The 12,257-nt window shown below is 39.4% G+C and overlaps 1 protein-coding gene across 4 annotated transcripts in view; it reads right to left on the bottom strand.

Moving 5' to 3' along the window:
- Nucleotides 1-5,493: 5,493 nt before the first annotated feature.
- Nucleotides 5,494-12,257, bottom strand: part of LOC140196362 (NACHT, LRR and PYD domains-containing protein 1a) — a 75,774-nt gene continuing 69,010 nt past the window's right edge. For all 4 annotated transcript variants that reach the window (XM_072255432.1, XM_072255433.1, XM_072255435.1 and 1 more), the window contains one exon: nt 5,494-7,587. In XM_072255432.1, coding sequence (XP_072111533.1) covers nt 7,574-7,587 — 14 coding nt within the window. In that variant the 3' untranslated portion in view covers nt 5,494-7,573. The remainder of the gene's footprint in view (nt 7,588-12,257) is intronic.

Raw genomic sequence — 12,257 nt, 5'->3', positions numbered from 1 at the left:
AAGTATAAAGTATGTACAGCTTCTAAAACAGTGATTTTAAGTTGACCTGCGCACTTTCAGACAATAGAAATGTTTATCATTTTTTGCTGCAGTTTTTTTTAACATTTATTACTTTGTGTGATGATGTTTCAGAATTATTTTTTATTTCTCTTTTTTATTGATCCTAAGTATTCATAAGTCTTTTAAACAATCTTTAAGAGTTCTGCTTCAAACTGTTCTACTTTTCAGTGTTTGGGCTAAGAAAGTGTGTTTATGATGATTCATCATTATGGTAAATCAGGTATTCAGGAATGGAAGGCACTTGTGTTACACTCTATGGATGTTTCTGTCAGACTCCTTCACAGGAACATTGAGGATAAGGATGTGTTCCACAGACACTAACAGAAGCACATCTCCTTACCAACGCCCCCTGCGCTGGGCTATCCCTTGGCATCTCATGAAATTTACTCATGATAGTCTCAAAGTCTGGAAACAGGCCCTTCAGCTGAGCTGATCCATGCTAACCACAGCATCCTCCCTGCCATTCCCAGTTGTTCATGTTTGGCCCATAACCTTCCCCTCTCTTCCAAGTACCTATCCAAATGCCTCTTAAATGTTGTAATTGTACCCACCTTGAAATACTTACTGCCCTCAGGGAAAAGAAGTTACCTCTCAGGTCTCTTAATTCATTCCCCTCTTGCAGCTGTTCCCTCTTGTTTTGAACTCCCAAATCTTGGCAATCAGACCTATCCATTCACTTAATCATACCCCTCATGATTTTCTAAATTTCTGTGAGGTCACGTACCATTCACCCATGTTCCAAGGAATAAAGAACCAGCATGGTCTCATCCTATAACTAAGGCCCCTATCTGAGGCAGCATTTTTGTAAATTTCCTCTGCAATCTCTCTAATTTGACAATGGTATTCCCCTAATTATATGACCATAACTGTCCACACTAATCCAAGTGTAGTCTCACTAGTAGCTGCAACATAATGTCCCTACTCCTAAACACAGCACCCTGACTGATGAAGGCCAGCATGCTAAATGTCTTCTTCACCACCCATGTCTTCTTGGAGGAAATCAGCAGGTGAGGCAGCATCTATGGAAAAGAGTACAGTTGACGATTCGAGCTGATTCCTCCAGCATTTTGTGTGTGTTGCTCAGATTTCCAGCATCTGCAGATTTTCTCTTGTTTATGTCTACTTGTATGGCCACTTTCAGTGGACTGTGCACTTGTACTGTTCCACAATACATGTCTGTGCCCTGCCATTCACTGTATGGGTCCTACCCTGGTCTGAATGTCCAAGCTGCATCACTTCGCACTTATCTCAGTTGAAAGCCATTTGCCACTTCTCAGTTCACCTCCATAACTGATCAAGATCTCTTTGTAATTCATTGTAGTCTGCTTCACTATCAACAACCACCAGAGTTTCTGCAGATGCTGAAAATCTTGAGTGGCACACACACGAATTGCTGGAGGAGTTGAATAACTCAGGCAGCATTTATGGAGGGAAATAAATCCTTCATCATGACTGGAAAATAAGGGGGCAGAAGCCTGAGTAGGAAGGGTGAGGGAGAAGGAGGACAAGCTAGCAGATGATAGATGAGACCAGGTGAAGGGCAAGGTGGGTGGGTGTGGGGTGAAATAAGAAGATGGGGGAGGGGTGTGATGGGTGGAATCTGATAGGAGAGGACAGTAGACCGTGGAAGAAAATGAAGGAAGGAGGAGGGGAGCCAAGGGAACTTTGCCAATGGCTAACAATGAAGAAGATAACTCTACAATGCTCCCTGCAATTAACCTCCCATAGGGCTCGGGGGTGCACTTCAATAGGTTTCAACAGGTATGTTTAATGTCATAAAAATATATAAAATATACATCCTGAAATTCTTTTTCTTTGCAAACATCTGCAAAAACAGAGGAGTGCCCCAAAGAATGAATGAGTTAAACGTTTGAACCCCAAAGCCCCCGGCAGCTCCCCCATCCCACACACAAGCAGCAGCAAAGCAACGATCCCCCTTCCACCAGCAAAAAGCATAGGCGCCCCCACGAGCACTCAAGCATGCAACAAAGCATCAATAAAGACACAGACTTGCAGTACCCCAAAGACTACTCGTTCACTCAGTAATTCAACATACCACAGGCTCTCTCTCTCTCCCCCTAATAAGGGAAAATGAGGTGTCCCCATTTCACAGCGAGAGGGGAGACTTAACCAAACAACTTGCTGATTTATGGTGTTAAAAGCTTGGTCAGGGTCCGGGGATTTGCCTAGTTTAATACAATTCAAAGCCACACATGTCTCCTGTAATACGCATATGTTCCAAGACCTCACTTGTTATTACCCACAACCTTTTGGCATCCATGATAATCTCCTCAGTGAACACTGAGGAGAAATACGCATTTTAAATCTCCCTTATCCCCTGCTGCTCTACACATAGGCAGCCCTGATGATTTTAAGAGGACATAGTCTCTCCCTCGTGTTCTTTTACTGTAAATATTACTTAAGAACCTCTTGGGATTATCTTTAACCCTGCCCGCCAAGTTTCCCTCATTTGTACCCAGCTGCCTAACAGTAATATACGCTTCCTTCTTTGGCATGATCAGAGTCTCCATATCTCTCATCAGCCAGGGTTCTCTGAATTTTGTCTGTCACCCTTCACACTAACTGGAGTATGTTGCCTCTGGACTGTTAATATGAGAATTTTAAAAGCCTTCTACTTGCCAAATGCTCCTTTGCCTTTAAATAGAGTCACCCAGTCGACCCCAGCTAGATCCCACCTAATGCCCTCAAAGTTGGTCTGGCTGCCGTTTAGGACTTTGTCTTCAGAGTTGCAATGAAGTCACTGGCGCTGCAAGTCAGGGAAATGTCCTGAGAATCTCCCCCGTGACAAACACAGATGGAATAGATTCAAAAACAATGCAGCACAAGCAACCAGTTAAGACATCTGCGCAGAGGGCCACTACTAATGAGGAAATCTTCCTTCCAGATTAGACATACCCTGTGCAAGCAGCATGCATCACAATTCTGTGAAGAGTGGCTTATGTTTGAGGTGGGTCAGAAAGTAGTGACCTTAGGGAACTTATAGTTCAATCCCCATTCTCCAGATCTGAGCACGTTAAATGCAGATGCTTCAATGCAGGACAAAGAGCGTGCCACATTCTTAAGACACAAGAGAGTCTGTAGATGCTGGAAATCTGGAATGAAGTGCACAAAATACTGGAGGAACTCAGCTATCAGACAGCATCTATAAAGGAAAATGACAGACTTCTGCCCTTTTCCTTTCAAGTCCTGATGAACGGTCTTGGGCCAACCTGTTGACCGTTTCTTCTCCTCCACAGATGCTGCCTAACCAGCCGAGTTCCTTCTTCATTTTTTGGGTGTTGTGCCACACTATTGGAGATATTGCCATTTATTTGTCTCCAATGACCATTTCCCATTGTGTTAATAACAGAACATTTATTATATTCTGCATTATAGGACCATCAAATGACTTGACCACTCATCTTCTTTGTAGGTCCTTGCTGCGGGCAAATTTGTAACTGAGTTATGTGTATCTATCTCAGTGAAGCAATATTATTCTGTTTGGTTTACTTTTACAGGCTTTGCCTATAAAGAAAGCAGAATTCATGCTTGCCTAGAAGTTGCACTCTTCTGGATCCTCTAAACATGAACAAACTCAGCATTAAAATTATGTAATTTTCAAACTGTAGGTAATGTAGCTTTCCTTTAATGGCACCAATGAAGTGTTTTCAATTGTTGGACCAGATATTCCAGCAATCTCCCTGGATTTCATTCTCTCAATGCCACAGAATTATGTCATAGATAATACAGATTTTAAAAATCCAGGAGACTCCCTCATTGCCTGCAACACAAAATGCAGCTACACTTCTATGTCCATCACAGTCGAAGAGTGATCTATTACTGTACGTCACCTTCCCTGCTTCAAGTAACTCTTCTTTTCACTGTTTGGTCTAAAAAATGTGTTTATGAAGATTCATCATTATAGTAAATCATGACAGCAAAAAATGATGAAATCCTTCAGACAGGATTTACTATTTATCTTGGAAACATTGACTCCATCTGTACCTGGAGAAATCTGAAAATTCCTCCATTTTTTAGGACTTGTACTCCTGATATCAACATCTAATGCAGCACATTTTAATTAGCCAACCATCTGACAGGTGACACAGAGGTAAGCGGAAGTGTGTTTTCTAAAGGAGGATTTTGAAGGTGATCCCTAAAACACATTATGGGGTACTAAGAGTCAATCCTGAGAAAGAACTTGGTACAAGAAACTACAAATGCTGGAAGTCTGAATCCAGTATCTGCTCCGATGAAAAGAGTGTGCACATAGCACTTTTAACACATCTTCCTTTTTCATTTCCTGAGACTACTTCCCATCTTAATTGATAGCTCTCAAACATGTCTCCTTCATTTCCCATATTTATCCTCTCACTACTCCCAGCTAGAATATCAGCATCACTGAGCCCCTCCTGGCACTTATCACTGCAACCATGCTAAATCATCTCCACCCCTCTCCATCATTCAGGGTTCAAAACAGCCCTTCCAGGTGAGGTAGCATTTCAATGTAAATCTATCGGGGTAGTTTAATGTACTTGGTGTTCCTAGTGCCGCCTCATCTACTTCAGTGAGACCCATCATGTATTGGAGGGCCACATTTCTTTGTCTAGAACAGTTTAAACAACATTTGTAACATACTTTCCTCTGGTGTGTGTCTCATCTTTCCCTTTGTTCCACAGTCCACTGCCCTCTTCTATCAAATTCTTTCTTCAGTCTTCTACCTCTTCCAGCTTCTTACTTCAATACCTCGCGCGCCCCCCCCCCCCCCAGCAATTGCATCCAACCATCACCTGCAAGATTGTACTCCCTCCCCTCTCTCACCTTCTTATTCTGGCTTCTGCCCCACTTCATTTCCAGTCCTGAAGGGTCTCAGAACAAAAGGTTGACTGTTTATTTGCCTCCATTGATGCTGCCTGACTTACTGAGTACCATCATCATTCTAATTTCTGCCCGATAAAAAAAAAGTTAGAGACTGTCTGGGTGATAATGGCCTGATGTTCAATGGGGTGGTCATAGTAGTTAAAGTATTAAAAACCTTAACAAATTTGGTCTTGACCTTTGTCTCCATAAATGCTGCTACACCCTACTCAGCTCTTACAGAAGTTTATTTTTTGGTCCAGACTACAGCATCTGCAATTTCTTGTGTCTCTAGATTTTAAGAAATATTGTTTGCACTGTTCTAGACATTAGGTCGAAATAGTTATGTAGTACTCACTATACAGTACTCACTAAAAAGTTAAAACTAAAATATATACTGCAAGTTGTTGTAGGGATTGAACTCTTAAGTATCTATTGTATCCACCTTCTGATTTCATAGTACTTGTCTCCTGCTATAGTTACTCACTTTGAGTATACATCATCCACGCAGTATTTAACTCTTGCCATGCCAATGATTCAAATGCATCTGTTTGAGAAATCATTTTTTAATCTGATTATAAAATGTCTGACTCTTATAAAACGGTTTTTTAAACTTAGATTTTTAAAAATAAGATGATGACTTCAATTACAATATGTTAATATCCATTACATCTTTCCAGCCAATCACATCAGGTCTCTCTATACATTTGCTACCATTTTCTTTGTAATAATTTATATAATGGCAGTGGATTGATGTACAAAAATCTATATACATTTATGTACAAATGAGTATGTTTTTTAAAAGAAAAAAAAGCTTGTACATTATTGAAAAATATTTTCATACCACATTTTTGTAACCAGCTTTACAGTTTGAAGATCTACAATAACAATCTCTTAAATTTTCTGCCTTTTTATAAAATAGAACTTTTTAGAAAATCGGAAAGTGAATATGTTGCCAATTGGGCCTAAATGTGACTCCAAGTGTGCTAGACTCTTAACTGCACTTTGAAATGTCTTTGCAACCATTTGGTTGCATTGGAACTGCAACAAATTATCTATAACGTTCAAAACCAATTGGATCACTGGGCATTACCAATGTAAACACAGTGGTGGGCAGTGAGACAACCAAAATGAAGGGAAAATCCAGTTAACCTCATCCTCACAAATTTGGCTACTTTATAATACTGGAAGAAACCATTGTTACCCCCATCTTTAAAGAGCCAAACCCAGTCTTCATCAAATTCACGTAATGTTATCGCTACGTAATGGAATACATTTCTAAAGAGCTAGCAGAATAAAATGGGTCTTCCATTAGGTGCTGTAGATCTTCAACATCAAATAAATTGAATTCCACCACAATCTGCTACTTAATGACCTGCAGATCCTTCATGCCCAGTGTCCAAACCTGGTTCAGTGAGAAGTGTTGAAGAACACGCGAGAAGCAACACCAGCTGCACATAAAATTTGGTACTTGGTGAAGCTGCAACGAAGGACTAAATATATTCTGTACAGTAAAAGCAGTATCCTATTGACGGAGTTAAGCTATCTCATATCTAAAAGAATAAGGTCAAAGCTCTGCAGTTCTATCATCATAATCCATGAACAGTGAAGGAAAATAAATCAACTGACCATCAAAATTATCGGAAATGATGGGGTGCCCAATTTTGCGTGCAAAAGATGAGGTGAAACATTTGGGAGATGTACAATCTGTCTTGGTCTTTTTTGGAAGTTCTCTCCATCATTGAGGATAGTCTTCGGTCATTACGAGTCAATCCACGTGTAATGAAAACAGCTTCATTTCAAAAACTGTAGCCCAACAAGATTGTATTTGTAGTGCTGAAGGTCCTGAGGTCCTGGATCTCACTGCACCCAAAGTTAAGTTGCACTGGCATCTCTATTCATAAAAGTAGCTCTGCAGTGAGATCCATAGATAATAGCTGTCATTAAAATGGCAATCACCTACCTCCCCAGTGGAACTACCATTGTCAGATCCATCATCATTAATGGATAATACTGACTGAAATCTTAACTGTATCAGCCTCATGAGCAGATACTTTCTGCATTACTTTTCTTGAGCAGAGTAAGTAGAGTGATGGGATGATGTCCACTTGTCTGAATGAGTGCAATTACAATAATATTCAAGTATTTTAATGGCATTCAGGCCAAAGTAGTCCACCTGATTGATATTAGTCCACCATGTTAGATATTCAGTCCCTCAGTTGGACTGGTTCACTGGAACACCGTAACTGGAGTTGCACCATCCAATTGACAAAAGCAAATATTCAACAGAGCTTCCCAACATCTGTTCCTACGATCTAGACAGAGAATGTACTATTGTTTTGGGACCAGCACCATCCTTACATCTTCTCTATGTCAGTCACTGAGGTTACTTGGATTCATTTAGCATATATTCATCATTGCTGGTGAAATTCCTGCTACTCCAAACAAAAGAGAAACAAAAGTGGTTTAACAAGCTAATTTGCCAACAATTTCTTGAAGACAATTAGGGACAGAAAATAACTTTTAGTCTTTTCAGCAAAATCCACATTCCATACAGGTCTTTAAAGAATTGTGCTGGGAGCAATTTTAATGGAGATTACGTAATGAATCCTAAAGGATTTGCCTCTTCTCATTGGATTCTTCTAAGATTCTCTCCTCAATTACAAAAATCTGTTGAAAGACAGAAAATCTCAATCAAAATGTAGGTTATTACAAGATTATGACTAAGGATTTAAGAGGCACTGCAAAGTCAACCAGTGGCTTAAGCAATTTGATGGACTTTCAAATATTTCAAACAGAATGGCTCACAACCTTATAGTTTGGATTGAAGTCAGTAAAATGTTCAAAAGAATAGAATAATTACTCTATTGACCAAAGTTTAAATTTTCCTCCAATGGCTATGGACTTCTGGCAGGGTTTACCCTGCCATCTGCTGTTACATTGGCAGGAGACAAATGACCTGGTGAAATGGCATCATTGCTTGAAAGAAGATTGATTTGATTTGCTGCAAATGATGAATTTCACTGCAACAAATATAGGTGATCATTAATCTTTACTAGTTTCTTAAAGTTATTTTGGGAAATTTGGATAATTCCCATGGGAATGGTCCTTTCAGGAATTAAATATACAGTGGAAAATTGCAGCGTACAGCAAAATCTTTTGTTAATTTGAATATAGATGGTTTTACATTAGAATTAATTTACTCTGTTACTGCAGTTTAAAAAATCCTTTAACTCAAATATCAAAGTTATAAAATGATGCAAGTTTATTAGCGAACAGTAGTTTTGCTTTAGTCAAATTGATGATCTAGGTGTGACATTTCCTAATTCTCAACTCAAGCCAATTGCAAATCAGGAATCATAAGATCACCCATGAAGCAATTCAACCAGGTCATGTTTTGGATTTTTTAAAATTTTGCATGAAATATTCTTCAATATATTTGTGTGATAATTTAGTGCCATTTATTAATATGATAATGATGTTTTGTTCGTCATAAAGATAAGCATTTTTATCAACAGTACACAATTAACTGGAAATGATGTATAAAAACTATATAGAGCATTTTCCTCATTTGGTTTATTGGATATTAAGAAACAATAGTTAGTTAGGATTTAAAATAAGTTTACAAAAGCTTTCAAATCATGCCAGTCACGTACCTAAGAGTTCTATGTTAATTTTCAGAGCCTCTTAAAAAAACAATCTCAGATGAGTGAGTGTATTTAACTTTGTGATTAAATTGAATTGTAAGCAGGGTCATCGTGTGAGTGGGGCCAATTTACAACAAGATACATTTTAAATTAGCACAAATCATCACTTATATGAGAATTACTCTCATTGTAATCAGTGGTTAAAATTTTGTGACATTTCAAGCTGATTTCAAAGATATTCATCAAAATGAATGCAGGCAAGCTGACACTCCCTGCATATACAATATTGCCCATTACAGTCAGTTCATATTCTATGCTTTTGAACACACCTTTTATTGACTTCAATCATCATTTCAGACTACAATTCAAAACAGCTATAAGATTTGTGACAAATATGACTATATGATATATATGTACAGTATCTGAAATACATCTTATGGAAATATTTGTTTGATGATGAAATTCAATAAAAAATAAATTACAAAAAAAAAAGGCTGCTGCAGAAATACAGTCTAAGCAACCTCATCAAAGTTGCTGGTGAACGCAGCAGGCCAGGCAGCACCTCTAGGAAGAGGTACAGTCGACGTTTCATCAGGACTAACTGAAGGAAGAGCTAGTAAGAGATTTGAAAGTGGGAGGGGGAGGGGGAGATCCAAAATGATAGGAGAAGACAGGAGGGGGAGGGATGGAGCCAAGAGCTGGACAGGTGATTGGCAAAAGGGATATGAGAGGATCATGGGACAGGAGGCCCAGGGAGAAGGAAAAGGGGGAGGGGGGGAAACCCAGAGGATGGGCAAGGGGTATAGTCAGAGGGACAGAGGGGAAAAAAAAGGAGAGAGAGAGAAAGAATGTGTGTATATAAATAAATAGCTAACGGATGGGGTACGAGGGGGAGGAGGGGCATTAGCGGAAGTTTGAGAAGTCAATGTTCATGCCATCAGGTTGGAGGCTACCCAGACAGAATATAAGGTGTTGTTCCTCCAACCTGAGTGTGGCTTCATCTTTACAGTAGAGGAGGCCGTGGATAGATGTATCAGAATGGGAATGGGACGTGGAATTAAAATGTGTGGCCACTGGGAGATCTTGCTTTCTCTGGTGGACAGAGCGTAGGTGTTCAACGAAACGATCTCCCAGTCTGCGTCGGGTCTCGCCAATATATAGAAGGCCACATCGGGAGCACCGGACGCAGTACATCACCCCAGCCGACTCACAGGTGAAGTGTTGCCTCACCTAGAAGGACTGTCTGGGGCCCTGAATGGTGGTAAGGGAGGAAGTGTAAGGGCACGTGTAGCACTTGTTCTGCTTACAAGGATAAGTGCCGGGAGGGAGATCGGTGGGGAGGGATGGGGGGGCGGTGGAGGCAACCTGTTGTTCTGGATTTGTACCTGCTGTGTTGAATAGAGCATGGCCACCGGTCACTTTCCTACACATTATCATCCTGTCACATTGCATTGGAACCCCAATACTATTGCTGCTCTGCAGATGTTTTCCGTTCTATCAAATGAAGTGTTTATTTTCTCCATTTATTCCTTAATGAAACTTTTCACTGTTATTCTTTCCACTGCTGATCTATTATTATAGCAACCCACCAATATTACATAGCTTGAGTAATTGCATTAAGTATTTCTGGATTTTGAAAGAATTATTTAAAGAGGCACCAAATCAGAAGTGCTTTCTTTCATGTAATTAACTCCTGATTTTTAAAAAAATTTCCTCGAAGGGGCAGTGAATTACAGAAATAATCAATGCATAGAACAATTTATTCTTATTTTCCTAAGTAATCCAGATCACCAAAGTGCCTTGTAACATTATGTTTTAGGTCTATGATCACTAGTGGCCTAGAATGGAATTCTTTCTGTGGATAAAAATTGCAAGGCTGAATCATTTAATGTAACAACAGCATGGATATTGGTTAAACCTTGCTGGCTCTGGCCATAACAACTACAAATACAATCAATAAAATACAAACATATTGTATAAGGTTACAATCCAGTAGTTTATACTTATTGCAATAGGTAGAAAATGGAGAAAGAAGGGCTTTTCTGTGACTGAAAAGATTACCTTACCCGTGGAGATAGTGAACGAATGTAGGGAAGTTAATGAATAGTTTGGAGTTGGGAGGGTGATGCCAGTGTTGTAGTTGAAGGGGAGAGGTGTGAAATATAAGTGGTGAAGTGTTGAAGATTTTAGCAACTCTGAGAATGGAAACCGGGTTGAAACATGCCACAGTCTTTTAAAGAAGAACAAGTGAGGAAATTACAAAGCAGTGATCATTGTTTTTCAGTGAGCTGAACAACAGGAGAGGTGCCAATGGACTGGAAGAATGTCAATTTTTAAACCATAATGTTAAAAGAGAGGAAAGCATAAATGAGTAACTAGAAGGAAAACAATTTAGCTGCACCGTTGAGCATACTTTCAGAGTCAATTCTAAGGAATAATCTAAACTTCATTTAAAATCAGGGACAGCCAATGTGAACTTGTTAAGGAAAATTTATGTGTGGCATAATTGATTGGTGGCTCTATGATGCAATTGTTACAGCTGCTGCCACAAACTTCAATGCTCTTGAGCTCAATCCCGATCATAAGTACTGTCTCTATGAAATTTGTATGTTTACTTTGTTATTGTGTGGGTTTCGTCTGGGTGCTTTGGTTTCCCTTGTCATACCAAAGATGTGCTGGTAAGTGGACTGAGACACGATGGGCTGAATAGTTTCTTTTTCTGCAGATCGATAAAGAGTTTTTTGCCCCACTTCTGCCTGCAATCAGCTGTTCCAATAGAGATTTGTTCTGCAAACTGAGCGTGGAACTTACTGAATGATAGATATATACTTTATTGATCCTGAAGAGATTACAGTGTCAGAGCAGCATGACAAGTGCAGAGATATACAAATTTTAGAAGAGTAGTAAGAAAGAATAAAAAATAAGTTACCTCAAACAGTCTAACAGGAGTGGGGTCATCACTTCCTCGGCTAAAGGTTGACTCATTATAGAGCCTAATGGCCGAGGGGAAGAATGACCTCATATAGCGCTCTTTGGAGCAGTGCATTTGTCTTAGTCTATTACTATTACTGGGTGGAGATGAATTTGTCACTATATTCCAATCAATATATATAGAGCCCAAAGACAGAGCTCACTCCTGCTGGGTGTTCTCAACAATATGGTAGGGAATCTCCTCCATCTCCTTTGTCAGGATAATTTAAATTGTAAATTATATTGTAAATTGGTTGATTACTGTCACCTGTACCAAGTTTCAGTGACAACCTATTGTTCTTGCATGCCATCCATACAGATCACAAGTACAAGGGAAAACAAGGAAGACATTCACAATAAGATTTCACAGTTACAGAGAAAGTGCTGTGCAGGCAGACAATAAGGTCAAAGGTCAAAAAGGAAGATTCTGAGGTAATGAACTCATCTTATACTAGGGGGCTGCTCCATCATTTTTCAACAGTGCGATCTCTGTCTCAAAAGAATAGGGTATCTATGCCTGTGGGTTAGGAGGCAAAAGAGCAGATAAAAAAAATCCCTTAGATTTAAAAAACTTAATTTTACGATTTTGGTTTTAAATTAATTAACATATGTTCATGGTCTTGAAAATGATCAAAAAATTCACCTTTCAATGATGATCTAAGAGTAAGGAGGGCCAAAGTGATTAGATATTCTTACCTGGCTCAGGAAAAGGAATAAATCTAA

The sequence above is a fragment of the Mobula birostris genome, chromosome 4 (assembly GCF_030028105.1).
Source record: "Mobula birostris isolate sMobBir1 chromosome 4, sMobBir1.hap1, whole genome shotgun sequence".
NCBI classification, from domain to species: domain Eukaryota; kingdom Metazoa; phylum Chordata; class Chondrichthyes; order Myliobatiformes; family Myliobatidae; genus Mobula; species Mobula birostris.
This window is presented reverse-complemented; position numbering and strand designations above follow the sequence as displayed.